The following is a 27,727-nucleotide window of genomic DNA, read 5'->3' as shown; positions in this document are numbered from 1 at the left end:
TTTATCATTTAGAAATAGTATTTTTATATTTAAAGCAAACATGTAAGTAATATTTCGATGTGTAATTTTTTCAATATGTTTTGTATTATGCAACAAAACAACACAAACACTCTTAGCTGAAATTGATTTTTGCCATGTCATTAGTTTATGAAGATGTAAATTTTTGAAATTTAGATTCCCCCCCTCCAACTTTTCCCTCTCCATTTCACAATAGAACAGAAAGAAAGCATTGAAAAAGAGAAAAAAAACACATTGTGAAAAATAATGAGTCCAGCAAGGAAATACATTGATCCCATGTGTATTTGATTTTTAGATTGAATTTAAAGTAAATAAATAAATAATTCAGAGAGACATTTGATATTATTTAATGGTTTTGTAAAAATGGAAATTCCAATCAATTTAGATAAAAGATCTTTCTAGGAATTTAAGTCCAATTATTTAATTCTCAAAAATAAGGGTAAACAATAGAAAAGATATTTGTAGGTTTCATGTTAGTATTATTTTATTTTTGCGTATAATTTCTAGGAGTTTTGTTAACAAGAAAACATTTGATTTTATTAAAATTTTTAGGCACAGAAAAAAAATGTGTTAATTCTGTTCTTTTTTGCTCTTGAACAAAATTGGGATACTATATAAAATATTTTGCCAAGGGTTATATTATAAAAGTGATGGGATTTTAATTCTGAAACTGTTATTTTTACATAAGAAAATTGTTTTTTGGATTTAATATTTTTGATAGAAATGACAGATCAGTTATATTTACTAAAAACAATTGATAAAAAATAAATATATATATATCTGTCAGGGGAGAGAACTTGTTGTGGAAATTCTTAATTGAAATTAAAAAATAAAATTGCAAGTCATATTTATTTTATTATTGTTTATTTATATTAAAGTACATGTATAATTGTGTACTTCTTATTATAAACATCTTCTATATGTTCAATACCATTGTCATTTGATTGTGTTTGTATTATGATGTGTATAATTGTTTTGTGTCCATATAAGGAGATGTCATTATAAGGAGATGTCATTATAACTCTATCCCCTATGTCTCTGTATACTGCCGTGTTTAGAGCAAGCTTTTGGTATGTATTGGCACAGCTTGTCCTCCGATTGCTTCTGCCATTATATCAAAATATATTCTAGCATAATGTCTATATGTGTAGAGCACGATATTGCAGTATCGTTTATATATATACATATATCATAATCTGTGTTATGTATACATAGTGTTGCGGTCACCTTTTTTTATCATTTTACTTTTTAAATGCATTTGATATACTTCTATTAAAATTTGATACTTCCTAATATCCAAATTTATTTTATATAAATATTTCATTTTGAATAACATTTGCTGAGTATAGCATGCAAAATTTTAAACCATTTCCTGACTTTTAACATTTTCAAAATATCGAAAAAAGGTTTTTTAATAATTTTTTTAATCAAGTATATTAAAAAATGTGTAAGTAAATGTACATAAAAATCATTTTTGATTACCAAATACATCAACAATTATAAAACCAAATCCTTAACAGAAGTGAGATTTTGTGACTTTTATTCAGTTTTCCTTCCCAGTCGTGTTCCGAGCTTTCTGTTTATTTTTGAATGTAATGTATAGCATTATAATGATAACTTGTAGAGTCATTTTATTTGCGTATATATTTATATATATACATATGTGTGTCATATTGGTGTATATTGTAGAATTATGTTATTTATTTTGAAAGCTTGCTAATTACATGCACTGCTTCGTAGTGCACAAGAATCATCTGAATGCCTTATAACAGGTGAAATAATTTGTTAAATAAAAACCATAGTAAAACAGGTTTTGCTCTTGAAAACTGAAGTAGTGATGCCCTATAGGTAGTACAGTATTAAAATAAGTTACATATTCAAATTAAATTCTGTTCTTTTTTTGTGTGAAATAAAACCTTTTTCGTTCAATTAGGTTACATATTACAATTTAAATCCCTTCTATTTTTGTGTGGAATAAGATCATTTTCATGTTCGAGACATTAGAGCATGTAAGGCAGTTTAGAATAAATATGAAGTTTCAAAGCTTTAATTATAGATCAAAGCTGTCACATTGAGATTTTGACGCGGAGTTCAATGACTGCACAATTTTAAATAAGATGGGTGAAATCTTTTCATTTGTACTGTGTGTACCAGGTTATTAGATTGTATAATCATATGTCACAGACCGACCACTGCACGTGGTAGCCTTTTATTGTAGACTAAGTGACCTTGAACCCTGTGACCTTATGAGACAATGTAACTAATTCATTTTTTTTTTTTTAATGAAAAAATGTATTGTCAGCACAACCATTTTGATTTTGTCTTTTTTCAATGGGAGTTGTTTTTGATCGAATTTATTTAACCACTCTCCTCCCTCCCACCAGCTGCTCTTTCTAATTTCACCTATTTCAGATACTAATATTGTTATCAAAAATAAAAACCTCTTCTGAAGATCTGTACACTGCTTGTCCTGGTGTTAAATTTATTTTAAAAAACAATGCAGTTTTCCTGTTGTGGTGGGTTTTATGTAATTAAGAGATGGAGAAAATGAAACTTGTCATACCAAATCTAAAATGATGAAAACTCCAATGATGAGACACTTTTTTCAAAAATTGCTTTGTCTTCTATAAAATTCTGTAGTGTTTTCCTCTCAGATGCATGACACATCATGTTGTTACATAAATGGTTGGATTCCATGGGACAAAATTTGACGATTGTACATAGGGATTTAGAACCAATTTATCAAATATTTATCAAAGCTATAAAAATATTGATATCATTAACTTCATAGTGACAATATACACAGCTAACTCTACACTGACAATATACAAGGCTAATTCTACACTGACAATATACACAGCTAACTCTACAACGACAAAATACACAGCTTACTCTATAATGACAAAGTACACAGCTCACTCTATAATGACAAAATACACAGCTTACTCTATAATGACAAAATACACAGCTAACTCTACAATGACAAAATACGCAGCTAACTCTATAATGACAAAATACACAGCTCACTCTATAATGACAAAATACACAGCTCACTCTATAATGACAAAATACACAGCTCACTCTATAATGACAAAATACACAGCTCACTCTATAATGACAAAATACACAGCTTACTCTATAATGACAAATACACAGCTTACTCTGTAATGACAAAATACACAGCTCACTCTATAATGACAAAATACACAGCTCACTGTCTCTATGTGACAAAGATGATCCTAGTCTCTATAATGACAGTAGATAGTCTCTATGTGATCCTAGTCTCTATGTGACAGTATAGATGATCCTAGTCTCTATGTGACAGTCCTTGTCTCTATGTGACAGTCTCTATGATGATTCTAGTCCCTAGATGATCCTAGTCTCTATGTGACAGTATAAATGATCCTAGTCTCTATGTGATCCTAGTCTCTATGTGACAGTATAGATGATCCTAGTCTCTATGTGACAGTATAGATGATCCTAGTCTCTATGTGACAGTATAGATGATCCTAGTCTCTATGTGACAGTATAGGTGATCCTAGTCTCTATGTGACAGTATAGATGATCCTAGTCTCTATGTGATCCTAGTCTCTATGTGACCTAGTCTCTATACAGTATAGATGATCCTATGTGACTCTATGTGACAGTCTCTATAGATGATCCTAGTCTCTATGTGACAGTATAGATGATCCTAGTCTCTATGTGATCCTAGTCTCTATGTGACAGTATAGATGATCCTAGTCTCTATGTGATCCTAGTCTCTATGTGACAGTGTAGATGATCCTAGTCCCTATGTGACAGTATAGATGATCCTAGTCTCTATGTGACAGTATAGATGATCCTAGTCTCTATGTGACAGTATAGGTGATCCTAGTCTCTATGTGATCCTAGTCTCTATGTGACAGTATAGATGATCCTAGTCTCTATGTGACAGTATACAGTATAGATGATCCTAGTCTCTATGTGACAGTATAGATGATCCTAGTCTCTATGTGACAGTATAGATGATTCTAGTCCCTATGTGATCCTAGTCTCTATGTGATCCTAGTCTCTATGTGACAGTATAGATGATCCTAGTCTCTATGTGACAGTGTAGATGATCCTAGTCTCTATGTGATCCTAGTCTCTATGTGATCCTAGTCTCTATGTGACAGTATAGATGATCCTAGTCTCTATGTGACAGTATAGATGATCCTAGTCTCTATGTGATCCTAGTCTCTATGTGACAGTATAGATGATCCTAGTCTCTATGTGATCCTAGTCTCTATGTGACAGTATAGATGATCCTAGTCTCTATGTGACAGTGTAGATGATCCTAGTCTCTATGTGATCCTAGTCTCTATGTGACAGTATAGATGATCCTAGTCTCTATGTGACAGTATAGATGATCCTAGTCTCTATGTGACAGTATAGATGATCCTAGTCTCTATGTGAGAGTATAGGTGATCCTAGTCTCTATGTGATCCTAGTCTCTATGTGACAGTATAGATGATTCTAGTCCCTATGTGATCCTAGTCTCTATGTGACAGTATAGATGATCCTAGTCTCTATGTGACAGTCCTAGTCTCTATGTGACAGTATAGATGATCCTAGTCTCTATGTGATCCTAGTCTCTATGTGACAGTATAGATGATCCTAGTCTCTATGTGATCCTAGTCTCTATGTGACAGTATAGATGATCCTAGTCTCTATGTGACAGTATAGATGATCCTAGTCTCTATGTGACAGTATAGATGATCCTAGTCTCTATGTGACAGTATAGATGATCCTAGTCTCTATGTGACAGTATAGATGATCCTAGTCTCTATGTGACAGTATAGATGATCCTAGTCTCTATGTGACAGTATAGATGATCCTAGTCTCTATGTGACAGTATAGATGATCCTAGTCTCTATGTGACAGTATAGATGATCCTAGTCTCTATGTGATCCTAGTCTCTATGTGACAGTATAGTGATCAGTCTATGTGATCCTAGTCTCTATAGTGATCCTAGTCTCTATGTGATATAGTATAGATGATCCTAGTCTCTATGTGACAGTATAGATGATCCTAGTCTCTATGTGACAGTATAGATGATCCTAGTCTCTATGTGATCCTAGTCTCTATGTGACAGTATAGATGATCCTAGTCTCTATGTGACAGTATAGATGATCCTAGTCTCTATGTGACAGTATAGATGATCCTAGTCTCTATGTGACAGTGTAGATGATCCTAGTCTCTATGTGATCCTAGTCTCTATGTGACAGTATAGGTGATCCTAGTCTCTATGTGACAGTGTAGATGATCCTAGTCTCTATGTGACAGTATAGATGATCCTAGTCTCTATGTGACAGTATAGATGATCCTAGTCTCTATGTGACAGTATAGATGATCCTAGTCTCTATGTGATCCTAGTCTCTATGTGACAGTATAGATGATCCTAGTCTCTATGTGACAGTATAGATGATCCTAGTCTCTATGTGATCCTAGTCTCTATGTGATCCTAGTCTCTATGTGATCCCAGTCTCTAGGTGATCCTAGTCTCTATGTGATCCTAGTCTCTATGTGACAGTATAGATGATCCTAGTCTCTATGTGACAGCATAGATGATCCTAGTCTCTATGTGACAGTATAGATGATCCTAGTCCCTATGTGACAGCATAGATGATCCTAGTCTCTATGTGACAGTATAGATGATCCTAGTCTCTATGTGACAGTATAGATGATCCTAGTCTCTATGTGACAGTATAGATGATCCTAGTCTCTATGTGACAGTATAGATGATCCTAGTCTCTATGTGATCCTAGTCTCTATGTGACAGTATAGATGATCCTAGTCTCTATGTGACAGTATAGATGATCCTAGTCTCTATGTGATCCTAGTCTCTATGTGACAGTATAGATGATCCTAGTCTCTATGTGACAGTATAGATGATCCTAGTCTCTATGTGACAGTATAGGTGATCCTAGTCTCTATTTGATCCTAGTCTCTATGTGATCCTAGTCTCTATGTGACAGTATAGATGATCCTAGTCTCTATGTGACAGTATAGATGATCCTAGTCTCTATGTGACAGTATAGATGATCCTAGTCTCTATGTGACAGTGTAGATGATCCTAGTCTCTATGTGACAGTATAGATGATCCTAGTCTCTATGTGACAGTGTAGATGATCCTAGTCTCTATGTGACAGTGTAGATGATCCTAGTCTCTATGTGACAGTATAGGTGATTCTAGTCCCTATGTGATCCTAGTCTCTATGTGACAGTATAGATGATCCTAGTCTCTATGTGACAGTATAGATGATCCTAGTCTCTATGTGACAGTATAGATGATCCTAGTCTCTATGTGACAGTATAGATGATCCTAGTCTCTATGTGACAGTATAGGTGATCCTAGTCTCTATGTGATCCTAGTCTCTATGTGACAGTATAGATGATCCTAGTCTCTATGTGACAGTATAGATGATCCTAGTCTCTATGTGACCTAGTCTCTATGTGACAGTATAGATGATCCTAGTGACAGTATCCTAGTCTCTATGTGACAGTATATTCTAGTCCCTATGATCCTAGTCTCTATGTGACAGTATAGTCTCTATGTGACAGTATAGATGATCCTAGTCTCTATGTGACAGTATAGATGATCCTAGTCTCTATGTGACAGTATAGATGATCCTAGTCTCTATGTGATCCTAGTCTCTATGTGACAGTATAGGTGATCCTAGTCTCTATGTGATCCTAGTCTCTATGTGACAGTATAGATGATCCTAGTCTCTATGTGACAGTATAGGTGATCCTAGTCTCTATGTGACAGTATAGATGATCCTAGTCTCTATGTGACAGTGTAGGTGATCCTAGTCTCTATGTGACAGTATAGATGATCCTAGTCTCTATGTGACAGTATAGATGATCCTAGTCTCTATGTGACAGTATAGATGATCCTAGTCTCTATGTGACAGTATAGATGATCCTAGTCTCTATGTGATCAGTCTCTATAGATGATCCTAGTCTCTATGTGATCAGTCTCTATGTGACAGTCTCTATGTGAGATGATCCTAGTCTCTATGTGACAGTATAGATGATCCTAGTCTCTATGTGACAGTATAGATGATCCTAGTCTCTATGTGACAGTATAGATGATCCTAGTCTCTATGTGACAGTATAGATGATCCTAGTCTCTATGTGACAGTATAGATGATCCTAGTCTCTAGGTGATCCTAGACTCTATGTGACAGTATAGATGATCCTAGTCTCTATGTGACAGTATAGATGATCCTAGTCTCTATGTGACAGTATAGATGATCCTAGTCTCTATGTGACAGTATAGATGATCCTAGTCTCTATGTGATCCTAGTCTCTATGTGATCCTAGTCTCTATGTGACAGTATAGATGATCCTAGTCTCTATTTGATCCTAGTCTCTATGTGACAGTATAGATGATCCTAGTCTCTATGTGACAGTATAGATGATCCTAGTCTCTATGTGACAGTATAGATGATCCTAGTCACTATGTGATCCTAGTCTTTATGTGACAGTAAAGATGATCCTAGTCTCTATGTGACAGTATAGATGATCCTAGTCTCTATGTGACAGTATACAGTATAGATGATCCTAGTCTCTATGTGATCCTAGTCTCTATGTGACAGTATAGATGATCCTAGTCTCTATGTGACAGTATAGATGATCCTAGTCTCTATGTGACAGTATAGATGATCCTAGTCTCTATGTGATCCTAGTCTCTATGTGACAGTATAGATGATCCTATGTGACAGTAGTCTCTATGTGACAGTATAGATGATCCTAGTCTCTATGTGACAGTATAGATGATCCTAGTCTCTATGTGACAGCATAGATGATCCTAGTCTCTATGTGACCGTATAGATGATCCTAGTCTCTATGTGATCCTAGTGATCCTAGTCTCTATGTGACAGTATAGGTGATCCTAGTCTCTATGTGACAGTATAGATGATCCTAGTCTCTATGTGACAGTATAGATGATTCTAGTCCCTATGTGACAGTATAGATGATTCTAGTCCCTATGTGATCCTAGTCTCTATGTGACAGTATAGATGATCCTAGTCTCTATGTGACAGTATAGATGATCCTAGTCTCTATGTGACAGTGTAGATGATCCTAGTCTCTATGTGACAGTGTAGGTGATCCTAGTCCCTATGTGACAGTATAGATGATCCTAGTCTCTATGTGACAGTATAGGTGATCCTAGTCTCTATGTGACAGTATAGATGATCCTAGTCTCTATGTGACAGTATAGATGATCCTAGATGCTATGTGACAGTAAGAAAACCTAGTCTCTAAAACAAATGCTATTTGATTCCCTGAAATCACCTCAATCATTTGAGTTAGAATTGGCTTCTTGACCCCCTCGGCTCATTATGGGAGTATCTTGGATTGTTAACCACACCAAAATGGTGTTCATCAATGATGATCTGTATAATCTTTAACTTTGCTTAAATTCCAAAATATTTTGGGGAAAAAATTGAATACATATATCTCCTACATACAGTTCCTTAAGGCAAAAATCAACAGTGAATGATCTGCAGGTTACCTTCAATTAAATGTAATCGTTGAGAATATATCTACTACCTGTTTTATCAGTATTAAGTTCTTAACAATCAATCCAAGGAACCATTGGTGAGATAACGACTGCTACATCAGATTGATATTTAATCTCTCAACTTCGTTAGCTTTACTTTGTGTAGGGATTAATTAAAACCATTCTTTGTTTTTGCTTTAAAACCCATTTGAGAAATTGTTTTCTCAGTCAAGCCCATGAAATCTTGATGATACACCATCAATATCTACCTTGGTTTAAATTGCTTCTATTGAAATCTGTCTTCTAATGATGCTATATTTTGTGCTTCAGTACTTAAATGAACGTCTCTTAACTTTAGAGATCAATATTCCTCATTACGGATATAGAGGAAGCTCTTTGGGCCAATTCTAGGAGCAAATCGCAAGACAAACCAGAGCACTGTTAACTACAGGAGCCATATTTTTGCTGTTGATGTACAGTATAGCATTCTTAAAGTCTGGTTAGTTTAACTAGAATCAAATGAAAAATTCATTGTGTATAATATTTTCAAAAAAATTTTACATTTAAGATGCAAACTGCCTATGTAAGAAGTTAAAAACTATGCATATGAGGACATCGCAAGGTTTATTTTGAAATATAGGATATTTTAGTCTGAAAAATCTTAATTCTATGTGATTTTACAGATATTTAGCTAACATTAATGTTGATAATTCAACCTTGTCACCTTTAATTTTCTTCCCATTGTAAAACTAGTACTTTAATGTCAATCAGTATGTTGAGTGCTCTGGCTTTTTTCTTTCTTCCATAACAAAGTGTGGCTAGAGAAAAATTCTTAATTTGTTTCTTAGCAATTTTCCCTATTCTGACATTATGCAGCAGTGACAAGTTCATGTGTTGATTCCAATTGACCTACTTCTAAAGCCTAAAAACAGTTCAACACTATTCTAAATATGGAAAGCTTTAATTGTCAACATAGCTCATTGCACCTTGGAGATCACTAATGTTTGTCTTAGCTGAGGTCACAATAGTTAAACAATGCTGTATACATTTATTTCAAGACTTGTGGGGTACCTATTTCTGTGTTGAATTAACACAGACCTTAAGCCTGGTGAATTGAAACAGGTTTACAAAGCATACTTCCTTTTGTTAGAATTTCATATCCAAAGAGAAAAACGTGCAGTTTGTCTATGTTAACCTGTGTTTGAGAAAGCATGTAGAATGCACTTTTCAAATGTTTGTATTTGAGAAATCCAAGAAGATCTTTGTCGATTATTACAAAATTGCACATTTTGAGACAGAAGGGAATGCCTTTGTCAACTGCCTTTGTTTGAAGAGCCAACGAAAATGCCTTTGTCAAATGCCTATGTTTTAGGAGTCCAAGAGAAGGCCTTTGTTGAATGCATTTGTTTAAGGATACCAAGACTATACTATTGTCATTTTCCGGTGTTTTGAGACATAAGTTAATGCCTTTTTCAGTTGCTTGTGCTTTAGGAGTCCAAGAAAAAGCTATTGTCAATTTCTTGTAGTTAAACATGTAGTTGAGAAAGCGTAAGGAAAGCCAATTAATCATGCTTAAGAATAAAAAACAAGCCTTTTGTCCATCGTCTGTAGCTTAGAGTCCTATCCTTCCAACCCAGTTTTATGCCCTTGTTGATTGCCTGTATTTTGGAAACCCAAGAAGAGACTTTCATTTTTGCCTGTGGTATGGCATAGGAAATTTAAGGACTGACAGCCGCAAATTCTGATTTTTCTTTAAAATCGTGTACATGTTTTAATTACCAAGGAACTTCATGCTTTATTGCATATTTGTTTTTATCGTCTTTCAGCCAAGTTAATTGAAAAGCGTGGGTAAGGAGTCCAACATTTAGCAGACACAGATTGCTGACAAGAATTCTAACATGCTGGCTAGGATTTGATTGAAAAGTCAATAATACTAGGAATGATATTAATAATGTAAGGTGCATATGTTAAATTGATGATGTACCTAAAGAAAATCAAATAGATTTAGAAAGTCAGGAGGTAGAATGTAATCACAAAGTTTTCATATTCAGAAATTTAATGATCAAATTCTAATCTAAAGAATTGATTAAAACTGATCCAGATTTTTCAGATCGATAAAAAATAAGTAGTTGCTTTCCAGGTTCAGTCAAATTTGATTTGTCAAAAAAGGTTTCCAATAGATTTTGAAATTTGAGAAATCAATTTCAAAAGTTGTATGTGCTAACATAATTTCTATGGAGAGGAAAATGTATTGATTTAGCCAGGTGATATGATCCCCTGTCAAAATTGTTGCAGTTAGTTATTTGTAATTTGTATAGTCCTGCCCATTTATTGTACAAATTGCTAAGTTGAACCAACTGTAGTTCAATCTTGTCCATCTAAGTGATGAGTGTGTATGGTTGCCTTGCCCATCTGAGTCCTTTACATGTTTACTTTGACATCTGAGTCATTTACATGTTTACCATTTTCATCTGAGTCTACCATCTGTTTACTCAGTAATTCTAAGTCCTGTGCCTGTTTACATGTGTCCATCTGAGTCCTCTGCATGTTTTCCTTTTTCATCTGAGTTTATCATATGTTTACTCTCCCTTTCTGAGTCTTTTGAATTTTTTTTAATCCTCTTGAACCATGATTATAGTTTTTCTGTCCTTTGGTATGAAAGCAACACATGAATCTTTCCCTACATTTTAAACAAGAAGATTCTAACATGTGAAATGGTTGAAATATAGCTGAATTGTGCAGCAAATTATTCATTTTGTTTCTAAATCACAGGATCAAATATGTCCGACAGCCCTCAACCCAATATACAGAAGCTTAATTTACTGCAAAATCACATGAATCAATGTTAGTTACAGAGCTTGGATTAATTTTCATGTAGTCTGCCACACGCAAATTTGAGCTCCGTTGACAGATGTGATGATCATAGGCTGATGTCATAGCTTTCCTTATTGATGCATTCAAAATTATCTGCATAGAAACCAAATCCTGTTTCCCATTCCGTGCCAATGGGTTCCCTTCACTATTCACAACCAAACTACCAACTTCTGTTTAAGGTCTGGTATTTACATCATTTTATGCTTGATTAGATTTATCATTGAGGATGAAATGCATGTATTTTATTATAAGTAATTTGATATACGCTTTCTGTTAGATTGTCAACCAAATAAATCATGTATTCAACCAGAAGATAGGATTTGATTGAAGCTAAAAAAGAACCTACAAATCATTTCACTCAACAAAGGCCAAATAATGATATATATTATAGAACTTCACAACTATCACCTGATGACACTTGAGCAAAACCAGTAATAAAAGAAAATTAGTTTTTGTGGACAGCTATAGAATATTCACTTGTAAGTCATACATCAAGGTTTTGAAAGGAATTTTTTTTACAATTAAACTGGTTCAAAACCCATTATTTTGATCTATTACATACCTGCATTATAGACTGAGTATTCACAAAGGTGAATTACCAGATATAATAAAAAAACTAATTCCAAAATAGCCAAGGACACAGTACATAAGGGTTGGGCTTGTTGCAGGACATCAAATTATTGTCCATAATTCTAAGTAATGCAGATGGGTGGGCTTATTACCAGACATGGACTTATTGGTGGATAAATATATCAAGAATGTTCACTTCAAGAAATTAAATTATCTGGATCAGCCTCCTTTTCACACTATCCGCCTTAGAATTTTCTTCACCTGAAAGTTAACATAGTCAACTACAAATACACCCATTAACTTGTCTATTTCCTGCGATGTTCACTCTATGCTTGGCTCATTTCCTTGTCTTAATGCCTCGCAGGAGAACTCTGTGGTGATCTGCGAGTTACAGGAAAGAGCGGCAGTGTGCTGTGGTGAACAGAAAACCTGATCATTCATCCTGCAATTGAACGTTAATTACCAATAAAAAATGATCCTTATACTATCACTAGGTATAATGGATGTATTAATCTCGAGCATATATTAGTCTAATTTCAACAGATTTATTTCTGCAGTTAGATTTGTTTCAGTGCATTTCAGGTTTATGCATATTAATTGAAACTCTGTTAACTGAATTCTCAGCCGTAGAAATTTCTAAATATATATTTGAGATCACTTGCATTTTAAAAATCTCTATGTTTAGTGTTTTGTAAAACCATGAATTCATTCTGATTGGATCCATCTTGTTTGGCTTCACGTCACTCACTTTTCTCAAATATCAAATAAATTTGGTATATGTTTATGAATATTAATCAGCTTTAATGTTTAGTGAATACATGTATACAAAAATCATTATCAGAATCTGGTTAAGAATAACGAAATAATTCATATTTCATGTGGAATATGGTGTATGAAGAATGATTGCTCATAGAATTGAGCCTTCGGGAACGGAGCAGTAAAGTGGTCCCTTAACAATCTATTTAGATACAATGACACATCCACTATGATGCAGCTCTGATCTATTATAGAAATATTTCTGCATATCAGTTTGAGTTATTGTCGGCGTCAACTGAATGACACTCTGTTAATCTAGTATTCATATATCTATCTGCCTTACGGACAACAGGCTAAATCATGCTTCATCAATTTGATAACTGGATCCTACTTACAGAATTGCAACTGAATCTGTATCATTCTTGTGTACCAATGGGATTATACATACCAAAAAATATCACCAGCAAAACATATCATTTTCATTATAAGACTTAGATGTCATCTTTTCACATTAAATTAAGTTTTTTCTAGGATTTTTCAATTTCTTATGACTACATACAACTGATGCAGTTTTTAAAATGAAGATGACACTTTTGTTAGTCTGAATGGGTTTTAAAATTGATTTTAGAAAATTTTAGCATGATATATATTTTCATATATGTAAGGGTTCATTTTTTTTTACTGTTTCTGTGTAGGATCATGAAATTGCAAAATCAAACATCTTTGAAAATATACAACATGATAGAACTATATCAGAGAGTTCTGTGAAGGATTGTGATTGGCTGATAATTACGGCTTTACAACAGATATGATTCTGCTGGACTGAACATGTAATTTGTCAGATGTCAGATTCATATCCGGTATTAAAAAGTGCACTTCAAACTGCTAGAAAAAATTTAATTAAATACTTACCAGTAAGTGAAAAATAAATATTATAATACACATTTTTTCAAGTAATTGAATATACTTTGTAGTCTCATTGACATTCTCTGATTTCTGGTGACTCAATAATCACTTCAATGACTAACTTGTAAATCATTATTTCCCGAAACTCTAATGCTGATAAGTTAGGTAACTCTCTAGTTATTGATTTGCGTAAATAAGTCTGAGAACTCAGAGGTATAAACTCTGTAAGTCAGATGAATTGATAAAACTCCCTGATAACACTGTTTGACATCTCCCTGGTAACAGTCGGACAACTACTTGGTAACTCAGTTTGACATCTCCCTGGTAACTCAGTTTGACATCTCCCTAGTAACAGTCTGAAAACTACTTGGTAACTCAGTTTGACATCTCCCTGGTAACAGTCTGACAACTACTTGGTAACTCAGTTTGAGAGTTCCCTGGTAACAGTCTGACAACTACTTGGTAACTCAGTTGACTTATCCTTTGTAAGTCAGTTTGACTGACAGCTTGTTATTCAGTTTGACTTAGATATAATTCAGTTTCTCTTACAGCTCTCTAAGTGACTCAGTCTTGACATTTCTCTAGTCTGACAACTCCCTGATAACTCTAGATCTGTGTAGCAATTGACTCCCTAGTAAACCAGTGTAAAAACTCCCTTATAACTGATTGACAACTCCTTGGTAACTTATTTGTAGTTCAATAGATTGACTTTTTTTTGAAGACTTCATTAGTTCAAAACTTCCCTGATAACTCAGTTCATATCCTCACTGGTAGCTCTGTACAAAACTTCAGTTAACTCAGTGAGTCAAAAACCTCACTGGTAACTCAATTTCACAAATCCCTAGTGTTACTCGGTTCAAAAGCTCTCTTGTAACTCCCGATCAGTGTAGCATGCTAAGGTCCTTTAGAAAATTGGTATTATGTAATCATCAAAAGCATGTAGCCATTAGAGAATTAATTTGCATTAGATACTGCTAATTACTGCATGTTCATATGGTATATCTCAAAAGTGGAGCAGGCTTCCTTCTCATCTAGCTACTAATTATCAATTGTAGAACACACATTTATTGATTTTGTCTGCTTGAACCCGAACAGTTCAGTACATTACAATGCTAGTATTCATGATTTGGTGAATGAAAGTTGCACTGAAACAAGACATTGTCATTCAATGATATATATTAGCCTTTTAATTCATCATTGAAGTAAATACCATTGATAAATTTAGACGCTGCTGGAATAAATATTTTATATATTCATACATATAAAGATTTTTTTGTTTGTTCATAAATATCTCAATCACAGAAGCATTTTACGATTATTATAGAAAATTCTAGTCAGTGCCATGTATAATATAGTCACATATAGATGCCAATGGCTATATATACTGAAAATATCTGGCATTAAGCCCATGTCTGGTGATAAGCCCATCCTTATATATAAAATTGTATTAATGCTGTTCTGTTTCATCACTCAGGTGGAGGCTTGAGTTAGAGGTTAGGGTTCTGACCATCTGGGCTTACTGCAGGATAGAAAGTGTGTATGTGTATAGATGTAATTATAAGATGAACTACTGTACAATTTCAGTGTCTAAAAATCAACATGCCATGTATCAAAGATCAAGTACATTATCGACACATTTAACAACACAAGTGTATATGTATAGAGATGTTTGCTCATGAAAATCAAAAGTATAGGATTTTATGTGGGGTGACTTTTTCTTGCAGATATATTTAGATACTACAACAGGTTTAACTACTAAAAATAACACACACACTCAATAAACACAATGCAGTACATTACTGATAGACATTTTTGTAAGTATGTTTTGTTAACCACAATATTTAAAAGCTAGGTATTTCAAATGTACCAATATTGCTGATGTGTTACACTTTGATGAATAAATATGTACAGATCATTGTTTGTATGGTTTTGATTTTCTTTGAACAATTCATTTTTCAAAAATTTATTGATAGCAAATCATTAATCAGGCTCAAAATATTTTATGTGACATTTACCTATGTCCAAACATAGTTTCATACCAACACTTACTGTAAAGGTTTTATTTTCGACAGGATTTAAATTTTTTTCGTTTTCCAATATTGGAATATATTTGCGATGACCATGCCCTGAAAAAAACAATCGTTTAGATAACCATAGAATTTTTTTATAATACAAGAAAAATTTACATTGCTCTTCGTTGGAGATTTTCGTCTTAACTTAAAATTTGAACCATCGAAAAATACAACCTTTACCTTTAGGATTGTCGCAAACAAGATCTTAAAATGAAGTATTCATTTTGTTTTCACAAAAACATCTTGTATTTACAGATATAACAATAATCAGTATTTTGTTAAGGCCAAAATATTGATATATTAAAAAGTATTGTAGATTAACATGAAAAAAATGTCTTTTTTATCAAAAATTTGTTATTTCAGCTAATTGTAAAATTGTTGGTATAATAGCTTTAAAATCTAAATTATTTACAATTATTCATAAGTAATTAATTACCATGTTGATCTATTTTCAGCTTTTTGCTATTGATAACTGTGTTGAAGACTGGCGAATAGCAATATCCTGGAAAAGACTTTCCCAACTGTTGACAGAGATTCTAGTATGCGTGGTACACCCCATTCCAGGGAACTTTCACTTCACGTGGTATACTATGAAATATGACGGCTCGGAACTGTTAAAAAATGTGGTTCCTGTTGACATTCTGTTATCGCTACCGATGTTTCTAAGACTTTATCTCATCGCACGGGTAATGCTTCTACATAGTCGACTATTTACAGATGCTTCATCTAGGAGTATAGGTGCTTTAAACAGAATCAGTTTTGACACACGTTTTGTGTTGAAGACACTTATGACAATATGTCCGGGTACGGTCATGCTTGTGTTTATGCTTTCGTTGTGGATTATCGGTAGTTGGATCCTTCGTTCCTGTGAATAGTAAGTATTGAAATACTTCAAAAGATGATTGTCAAACATTTTGCTCATGTTTAACCTTTTTTGATTCAATTTCAATATTTTGGTTGTTTATTTAGTTTTGTTTTATACCAGTTTGTACTTGTATAACACCAGGTAAGTAACTTTACCAATAAAACAATTAAATACAAAGAAATCTTGGGTAAGGTTGCAGATACAGTGTAAGGTCTGTTCAGCAGTGAAAATTTTCTTGAAAGATAATCTGTCTTCATTGAGAAGTCGTTTAACAAAGTCCTTTAAAATGTCAAAAGTGGGACCAAAATATAAGAGATATTAAGTGAAAGATGTCCTTTGTTCACAGATGACCTTTGTAGCAAAGTTTTAGCAGCTGCGTCCTTTTTTATAGGTAACATGTCTTCTTAAAATTTTAGGCATCAATAGCGTTTTGTGGTCTTGATATTAGGGTTTTGCCAATATCTTTTTTCTTTAGACAGTTAGTCTTTATAATGAGGTTTTTTCAATGTCCCGTTCAGACAGTTGATCTTTTGTGGAGGTTTTAGAAATATTTCTATTTAGACAGCTGGTCTTTATATGATGGTTTTGCAAATATTTCTTTTTAGACAGCTGGTCTTTATATGAAGGTTTTGGTAGTGTTCATTTTAGACAGCTGGTCTTTATATGGAGGCTTTAGCAATGTTCTTTTTAGACAGCTGGATTTTATATGAAGGTTTTAAAAATATATTTCTTTTTAGACAGCTGGTCTTTATATGAAGGTTTTGGCAATGTCCCTTTCAGACAGCTGATCTTTTGAGGAGGTTTTGCAAATATTTCTTTTTAGACAGCTGGTCTTTATATGTAGGTTTTGACAATGTTCATTTTAGACACCTGGTCTTTGTATGGAAGTTTTAGCAATGTTCATTCTAGACAGTTGGTCTTTATATGAAGGTTTTGGCAATGTCCCTTTCAGACAGTTGATCTTTTGAGGTTTTGCAAATATTTCTTTTTAGACAGCTGGTCTTTATATGTAGGTTTTGGCAATGTCCTTTTCAGACAGCTGGTCTTTATGCGGAGGTTTTGGCAATGTTCTTTTTAGACAGCTGGTCTTTAGATGGAGGTTTTGGCAATGATTATTTTAGATAGCTGGTCTTTAGATGGAGGTTTTGGCAATGTCCTTTTCAGATAGGTGGTCTTTATGCGGAAATTTTGGCAAGGTTCATTTTAAACAGCTGGTCATTAAATGGAGGTTTTGGCAATGGTGCTTGTAGACTGATGGTCTTTGTTGGAGTTTTTTTCCAAATCCTGTGTATAAAGAGGTGGTCAGCAGTTTTCCTGATGTCTCTAATGTAGTAGACAATTATTAGGTATACTGCTACATGAAGACAGGTTCAGGAGTGGAGTGAGGATGAAGGGGCATGATTAATTCACCGGACAGACTACTAATGAATACAGTGTCTGCAGCATGCTGCATTGCCTTGTCCAAATCTTAGTCTCCCTTAACTTATAAGGAACAAACTATATGCTGTAGGTAATGTTTGAAAAGATGTGAGAATTAGTATATACAGATGGGGCTATTATATAAAAACTAATATGATGTTCAAAGACTTAAAATGGTTTTGAAATGAAATGAAATGTATCTGTACAAGATGTAGTAGTTAAAATAATATCCCAATTAGCTAACATTTATTCAAACAAAGTAGAATTCTGGATGGTCGGGTGGCGCAGTGATAACACACCTGCCTTTCACTTAGTTGTCCGGGGTTTGATTCCCGGAATGGACCTGAAAAGGTAAGAGGTCACCTGCCCGGCCACATGGGTTTTCCCAGGGTACTCTGGTTTCCTGCCACTGTGAGACCCCCTCAGGCACTTAAATCCAGGCCAACAAGAGTGATTAGTATAAGTTAAATAACTTGTTTCGTAATTGTTGTAAAATAAATGAAGGTTATATTTAAAGTAGAATCCTAGCATGTTCTTTACAATGACATAATACACCCTTTTTGTACAAGGTCTTTTTAATATGGCTCTGCCATAACACAGACATTATTAACAGTTGCCATCATGAAACTGAAGTGCATCATCATCCCAAGCTTCCAAAGTGACATGACCTTTAAGTACTGTGCCTTGGCTTTCTCTGATACACAGAGAAACTTGACGCATCCTTCCAAAAGCTCCAAATATAATCATACATATGTTGATTTAGTCATTAGAATAATCATAAGAATTAAGATTGAAGAAAATAAGAACCAACTATTTGTGTTATTTCTTTGTTCAATCATATCTGATATAAATACTTAAATGTTTTCATTAATAATATTCATTTTCTACTTCAAAACCAACATCCCGATCAATGTTTTTTATTTCTTGTTGGTCTTTTTGTTTGGGTTTTGGGGATGTAACTATTCAACTGTTGCTAGAATTTTATTTGAGTCAGATATATACAATAGAATGACATTTTACCACCAGAGTGAATGATGAAACTAATTTTCATTCTGTATCTGAATTATACATTCATCCAACACCCAAATTGGAATTATCAGACAAACAAGTACTGGTGAACTAGTGTCTGTTGCTAACTAATTAAGAATTTCATGCGTTTTCTTGCCTTAAATAAATTTCTATATCCTTGGGGGGATTTCACCTTATCGACTCAAACTGTGATCTCATTATTTAAAAGAACAATGCTCATCACCATCAATAAGTAACCAAGCAAACATACTACACAGTGTGTACTTCTGTAACCATGCAAAGACAACAGACAAGCTGTTGTCATCCCTATGACCCAACTATTGATTATAACCTGATGAAACTGATAACTGTTTTTATTTCTAGGGTTCCCATATCAACTTTGAAATTAATATCCATTTATATTAGTGTAACTACGTCACCTTCGAAATTGATAGCTGCCATGTATGTTTCTAAGGTGTCAGTATCTGTCTTTAGAATTGATAACCATTTACATTTCTTGGGTACCCATGTCACTTTCACAATTGATAGCCCTATATATCTATATGTATATATAAATACTATCTATGTGAAATCTCAAAATCTATAATCATTTATCTTACCCACACCACTTGCTACCCTTAGTATAGTTTCTCTTTGTCTACTGCCAGGGTCTTTGTGTCTAGGAAAAAGCTTTGTAAAGGTATCTTGAAGTCAGACAAGATGTTTAAAATAGGATTCTATGAACAACCTTAGGTCCTATGAACAGCCTAAGGTCCTATGAACAACCTAAGATCCTATGAACAACCTTAGGTCCTATGAACAACCTAAGGTCCGATGAACAACCTTAGGCCCTATGAACAACCTAAGGTCCTATGAACAACCTAAGGTCCTATGAACATTCTTAGGTCCTATGAACAACCTAAGGTCCTATGAACAACCTTAGGTCCTATGAACAACCTAAGGTCCGATGAACAACCTTAGGTCCTATGAACAACCTAAGGTCCTATGAACAACCTAAGATCCTATGAACAGCCTAAGGTCCTATGAACAACCTAAGGTCCTATGAACAACCTTAGGTCCTATGAACATCCTAAGAACAACCTAAGATCCTATGAACAACCTAAGGTCCTATGTGTTTGTTTTGAAATCAAAGGGAAATTTAAGGCTTTTGTGTGGTCCCCACTGACTCAAGTGCTGGCCAGGCTATTCCAATTTTCTCACTTTCCCATCAATATCTCAGTTTTTGACTGTTCTAGTCAAGTTATTTTTTAAACATCCTCCCCCACCCACTGAAAACTTGTCTGGCTTTAAATTATGACATCTCTGCTTCCCCATCAGTGACTTATTTTGTGGCTTTTCCAGTTATATTGCTAACCCCTACCTAAATAATATATTTGATATTCTTGTAATGTTAATTCCCCATCCATATAACATAATCCTGCTGTTCCAGTCAGTTCATTCCTCTCCAACTTAGTACTTAATTTAGGCTATTCCACTTATCTTACTTCCTCAGAAATACCATGCTGTCACATGGTCAAATAAATTCACTAATCTGAAGCTAATTTTTCCAGCAGTATGTAGATCACCATGTTTCAGAAGATATAGCCACTTATTGTCACAGTATAATGGTCCACTCTCCGTGTGCTATCCAGATCTAGCAGCTATGTTGTCACTAGTAATACCAACTCCAGGGATGAAACGTTTGGATTTTCCATTATAGATCTCCAAAGGGATCACTAAATGCAATTTTCTGTGCTCAAAGAATCGCTGTAACACACAAAGCCAGTTTCTACGGCCTGAATATTGTATAGGCATTCTATTCTATGAGGTAAAATATTCATTCAAAGGATCGAGATCTAAACAAATCTGTAAATTTGATTGGACCGTAATGAAAGCGCGGTGAAAAGTCTACTTGACAGAATGTATAGGATGGAAGTATAACACAATTTAAAGAAACAGACTTTAGGCCAATGTGTCCACAGCTTGTCCATAGGGGTGACACCCAGTTTGTGTTGGTTATTGATTATATGTCAATAAGTAACACTTGGCGACAAGGGGGAGGGGGCTGAATAAGCCCTCCTAGACAAGGAACATTAATGTTTTTGTGCCCGCATTTCCTTTAAAGTCAGCAAAGTCAGCAATATCACAAATAAGGATTCTTATTTTATAGGTTTTCCTAAAATTAAGGATTTTTTGAAAAAAAATGTGCCCTAATTATAGATTAGAAAGTTGTATATTTTTTACTTTTCTTTGATTCGTCTTTGTCTGGTCACGTTTTTAGTATTTGTTTCTATACATGTATATTGCTCACGGATATTAAAATTAAGAGACATTTTGAGTTGATTAGTATTAGAGTGTTTTATTCATGTTATAACATCCAGCTACCAAGGTATAAAACCCAATCTTGTCACATATTTGTAGCAAAATTATTGGTCAGGTCCATTTTTTATATGAATGTGTGTGTCAGAAACAAATGAATATTAAATTTGTATAACAGCCTGTTGACAAAACGTGCCACTCCCGTAGTTATACCAATTCCTATTTACCTATGTATCCCTGAACAATAGTAGACTACCACCGTTAGATTGACCTTAAACAAGTGGCTGAGAGGGTTCTGTCAAGTCTCCCATGGTGAGAGAGCTCTTCAACGTTATTGTGACCTCTGATCAATATAACAATAGACACAGATACCGTTCTGGCAACATTTGTTCATTATAAAGATTTGGGTCATTGACTTTTGTGAATTAAGGACACACATGTATGTTAATAGAAGTTTGGAAACATTTTTTATTTAAAACTCATTAACACTAGATAGTTTACCTGTTCTAAAATTTATGAGAACAATCTGTGGTTTGTTTGAGTAAGAAATGTAGAAATCTGTGAGGAAATAAACATTGAAAATTATCTCCCTTGGTCACTTAAAATCGTAGATTTTAACATGTTCATTTAGTATTGAAAGGTAGTTTCCCAGTTCAGCCTTTAAAATAATTCATACTTCTGTTTGTTCCAATTGTTTTCATTCTGAAATAAATTAATGAATTAGAAATTGTTACAAAAACAATACCAGAGATTTTTACCATTTCAATGACTTAATTCAGACTAAATATTAATTTTATGATAGCGAACACATGTATATTTATTTTAGATTCATTGGTGATCGCCCAGCTTCAGAATAAAATGAAAAAAACATTTTAAAAAGGCATGTACTATATATATATCGGCTTCAAGGCAAAAGATATGACAGAAAAATGCCTGAATCAACAAAACAGATAGTGTTACTGGTATCACATCACCTGGTGCAATACACAAGTACAATTAGTGTAAGTGAATCTTTTCTAGTTACATCATGCCTCAAGCCTCACTTTGGTAGATGATCAGGTTTCCTAGCCTCTAAATGAAACTCAAAGGCCTTGGTCCTTTCTGGAGGCAGAGAGTGATGCATTTATGATGAAAATCACTCTGTTGGTTTACCCAGTGGACATGGTCTAGTTGGATGGATAATTATGATAAGTCTTGGATGAAAATGGAGTTTTGATTGATCCTTTATCTTCTGATGATAAACAGATTCCATTATTTATTTTATGCCCTATTCATTCTCAGGGTCACTTAGGTGACCCGAAGGGCTTGAATTACATGCCCTGCTGAATTTTCCATATCTTGATGTCTTAGCTCTTTCAAAAGTCTACTTCTCTGAAATGGCTGGTGAAAGTTTGAATGATTTGGTGTGATCTCAGGACTTTTTTCTTTTTTTCTTTGTATTCAGATCACCCAATTCAGTTATTTATCGGAGCTTGTTAAACAGCCTTGCCTTTTCATGTGATGGCTCTTCATAAAATCGAGACCTGAAGAATTAATAATGATTTTGAGGTGACCAGCATTAATTGTCCTTCAGCTTATTCTCACATACTATTAACTATAACGTACATTATAGATAACCCCTGGCTCTCTACCCAGTAATACCCACCCAGGGGGCTAACACACAAAAATTCCAGGTCAAAATTAAGGGATAGGGGTATAATAATAACATTGCAACAATTAGCATTTCATTTATTGGTTTGTCAAATTAAGCAGGGCTTTAGGGTCAAGTGAAATTCCAGTTGAAAAGCTATCATTTTAACTCTTTCCTATTTATTATATCAATGATTTAATCCTTATGCTCTAAAATGAATTAATTTGGGAAAAAACCCCATTTAAACTTGTCTATAGAAGCCACTCAATGGAGCACAGAAAAGTGATCTTTATAAAAAGGAAAACTTTATGTAGAGGTTCAATTAATATGAATTGCATTTCATAGAGAAGCAATGCAAAGCCTTTTTAGACGGGTTTCCTTTATATAGAGGTTAACTTACTATAAATTGCATAACATAGAGAACCATAAAAATGGTCTTTTCAGACAGGTGGTCTTTGTATAGAGGTGGCGTTTAAGACAGGTTTGACTGTAATAGTGTTTGAACATGATAATACTATCTTGGTATGATATAAAATCCTAAATTAAATTTGAAAATAAGAAAGAAATAAAATTTTACAAATTTCAGTACAATATAAAATTTATATCTAAAATTTTATTGCCATGATCTAGCTGTAACTGTGTCAGTTATAAATGCTTCAAAAATACAATTTTGGTCCTGTCTTGAAATTATCAGCAATCAATTTATTATGATTATTCTTATCTCAGCCTTGTAGAGTTTGATTGGGTAACATTTTATTAGCTGGGTTGGCTGAATGCCAACAGATCTATAGTCGCATTTAATGACTGGTTAGAGTTAATGATATAGCTTTCCTTCAAAAATTAGTTGTCTAAAATAGCTGAAGGGATTTTTACTAAATTGAGAATCTATCAGTATACCTGATTCAAAGAGTGCATATAGTTTGTGTGAAGGATAAGAAGATGATTACCTGTTGTTTACACTAGCCTTCCCTTCTTTAGTATGAATTTTTATTGAATTTTGTTGGAATTAATCTCTGCATCCACTACATAGACAGCAGTATATATGTACAAGTATAAAGGGCAGGCTGTCTCACTTAGGGCTGAGGTGAACAGTCGGGTTGGAGATTTTTAAAAGGCAATCACCCTGACCCTTTTTTGACGAGTAAGAACTGATTTTCTCTTTCTTCTTTAAAAAAAAAATAAATAAATCTGGTCACTTGTTTTTGTGATAATCCTCTAATTCTGGTACTTTTTATACAAAGAATTCATTGGTTGAGGGGTACTCATGAAATCGCCCTGTATGACAATTTCTGACTGATGTCAGAGGACATTAGTACATACATCTTTAAATTTAATGATGCGATGTTATTGCGATCTAGTGAACAGTTAATATAAAATTCGGAAGTAATTTCCCACATGAGAAGTAGGTAAAGTCTTGCTTTTCTCATACTCGTAAAGACAAATTTACAGTCATTCTCATCAATTCTTTTAAATGCCTCTTCATTCTTAGTCTCATGGGTACATCATCCAAATCTTATGTCCCTGCGACTGACAGAATTGAAAGCCACTTAACCTAGATTACAGCAACATATATTTGAAGAGATGATGATACTTTATACTCATGACAAAAAAATTGGATAAAATGATTTTAAACATGAAACATTGATGTTTATTTCTTGGAAAGGCAGGTTGCCTGATATACGGCACAGTACAGTCAAATTCAGATATTTGTAATGTTTCCAATTTGCATAATATATGTAGTTTAAGTACAAAAACTTTCATTTGATTGGAGTTAAGTATGTGTTAAGTTATTCTAGGGGTACAAAATCCACAATCTTTTCTTAACATGTATTTGGCAAGTCAGCGGAAATGATTTTTAGAAAATGGGGCATATATAACTTAATAAACAACTACTTGCTTTATGCGAAGGACAAGAGAACTTTAATATTCATTGCCCACTTCAAATTGTTTTCCAAGGCGTTTTTGATGGAAAGAGCTTTCACCCCTTTCACCCACAACATGCAACCGCTTCAATTGATTTTAATGAGTGAAAATTTAATTTTATGGTTTAAACTCAGATTTGTTGATTAAAATCTGGTATAATCACGTTTAAAGCCCAAGGCTGTGTTGAAATGTCAATAAGTATAAAGAAATCATCATTTAAATTAATTTAAAGTGGAATAGCCTCCGCAAGTGCAAATTTTCCCCTGTTTCAGTGAAAGGATGGGTCATGATGTTTTTTGCATTGATTGGACATCTGTACCAGTCAACTTTCAAATCAATTTAAAAACAATACCATATGATTGATGATATATTTCGCATCAAAAGTTAAATATACTTTCTGGAGGTGAAAGTACATTGTATACCAATTTAATTTAAAATTCACACTTTCCAGAGGTGAATATAAAGTTTTTTAGAAGTAAAAAAATTATAGAATACCATTTGTCGACATTCAATCTTTTTTGAGGTTGAAAATACAGTGTATTTGTATACCAATTAGTCATCATCAGTCTTTCTTGAGGGTAAGATATACATCATAAGGAAGCCAGCATTTACTTGTATACATCAATGTACAGCATTTACATGTATGCAACCGTTCATTTTCTTAAATTACAAATTGTGTTTTATTGTATATTCCAGTTACCATGACGAAAATCACCAAAATATCCTTAACTCAATGTGGCTGATTTCGATCACCTTCCTGTCCGTGGGCTACGGGGATATTGTACCAAACACATATTGTGGCCGGGCCATAGCTATAGCGACAGGAGTAATGGTAAGTGTTACTATGGATACTAAAATAATTTGAGTAAAATGGGCCAAAAGCAGCTGTTACAGTGACACTTAGAGACAGCATTTTTACCTTATGTATGTGGCAGTTAGTGGGTCATGTATGCTGCCAGTGACAGTTAAAGATGAACATGTGTGAATATTGACTTCATGTAGCTATTTATCTTATATTTTTTTCTTTCTTTGATAAAGTATTTTGAAATGACCTTTTTTTATCCATAGCAACAGTTAAGATCAACTGTTTTGATAAGAAATAATTGGTCCTTTGTCCATAGCAACAGTTTTATAAACTATTTGATAGAGCATAATTGGCCCTTTATCCACAGCAACTATTTAGATAAACTGTTTTTTTGATATGGCCTAAATTTAGCCTGTAACCATAGCAACAGTTTAGATAAACTCTTTTGATATGGTTTGAATAGGACTTTTATCCATAGCAACAGTTGATATAATCTATTTTGATATATAGTCTTAATGCAAGTTTTATCCATAGCAACAGTGCATAAGCTATTTTGATAAGGGCCTTTTTTCCATAGAAACAGTTTATACATGTTTATAAGATATTTTGATAAGGCCTAAATAGGCATTTTTTCCATAGCAACAGTTTTAACTATTTTGATAATGGGCCTATCATCTGTAACAACTGTTTAGATAGAGCGTTTAGGTATGGCGTAATGTGCCTTTTATCTATAGCAACAGAGAGAGACAGATATGAATGTGTATGACTGTATTTACAATATGGACCATTTATCTGTAACTATGGCGACATTTAAGATGAGAATGTGTGGTATGGCAAGACACAACAAAATGGCCATTTCTTGCTTACTTAAGGCCAATATAGACAAAATGATAGGAGTTCCAGTTTGGATTGTCTAAGACTCAATGTATTGCACTATTATCATCTAGTGTATGCATTGCTGTGTAGAATTCACCTGATCACATACAAGGAGACACTGGTATGTCTTCAGTGCTTCGGTCAATAATGTAAAGGAATCGGATTAAAGTGTGTTATGTCAGAGAGCGCCAGTAGACCACACGAATATCCCTGAACGCTGGTGTATATGTAAGAGCATTGATGGACTGTAATCAGATTCATGCAGGGCTTGCGTATCGTCTGATTCCTTGCGTCATTAACTGTAATACACATGCAACCTAAGGAATACATTAGTATCATCATCTTCAGGTCCCATTTCCATATATAATGCAGTTATCAAAGTGTTAGCACTATTAAACATTTAGTGCTTTGTATCAATATCAGATCATATCTGAATACAAAGTGTTAAACATGTATTTTAGTCGTTCTAATTTTTAGCAAAGACAATGATATTGATAGTTTTTATAGGATATAATTATGAATTTGCAAAAATCCTTTGCCTTTTGTTTTTGAAGTTATATCATATTCAATGAGATATCTCAGATTTAGAGAATTTACATTTTGTAGAATATGAACTCAAGTGTCATCTTTTTGTCTTAATGTAGTGTTATAATCCTTGACATTTGTTTGGTTGTCAGGGTGCAGGGTGCACAGCTTTAGTGGTAGCTGTTATGGCCAGGAAGCTGGAACTGAGCCGAGCAGAAAAACATGTTCATAATTTTATGATGGACACGCAGCTTACTAAAAGGGTAAGGCGATATCAGTTTAATTAAACCCTAATGTTCCAGAATATGTTTGTCATTTTCAAGTTAACCCTCTCAGAAAATGATATGATTATTCTGGATTTCTGTTTTTGTGTGAACAACTAATTTCAATTAATTCCTATAATGTATTTACACTGTAAAATCAATATTTTTTACCAGTTTTTAGATTTTGTAGGTTTTTATAGATAATCATCTGTACTCTGATTAATGAATGCTGATTCTCCTCCCCCTTTACCACCACAAAATTTTAATTAACAAAATACAAAAATATATATGTATAATGCAGTGTCTAAATTATCTGACCAGAAACAAAAATAAGTTCCCCCATTTGGTGCCTCAATCCCCCTTCAGAT

The 27,727-nt window shown here is 33.9% G+C and overlaps 1 protein-coding gene across 1 annotated transcript in view; it reads left to right on the top strand.

The window, feature by feature from the left end:
• The window catches only part of LOC132543333 (small conductance calcium-activated potassium channel protein 1-like), a 72,777-nt gene that overhangs the window by 33,428 nt on the left and 11,622 nt on the right, over positions 1-27,727 (top strand). The window contains exons 3-5 of the mRNA XM_060206823.1: positions 16,182-16,600; positions 25,587-25,722; positions 27,249-27,359. Coding sequence (XP_060062806.1) covers positions 16,182-16,600; positions 25,587-25,722; positions 27,249-27,359 — 666 coding nt within the window. The remainder of the gene's footprint in view (positions 1-16,181; positions 16,601-25,586; positions 25,723-27,248; positions 27,360-27,727) is intronic.

Source organism: Ylistrum balloti, unplaced genomic scaffold (genome assembly GCF_031769215.1).
Source record: "Ylistrum balloti isolate Yb309-2 unplaced genomic scaffold, AGI_CSIRO_Ybal_v1 Utg369752, whole genome shotgun sequence".
NCBI classification, from domain to species: domain Eukaryota; kingdom Metazoa; phylum Mollusca; class Bivalvia; order Pectinida; family Pectinidae; genus Ylistrum; species Ylistrum balloti.
This window is presented reverse-complemented; position numbering and strand designations above follow the sequence as displayed.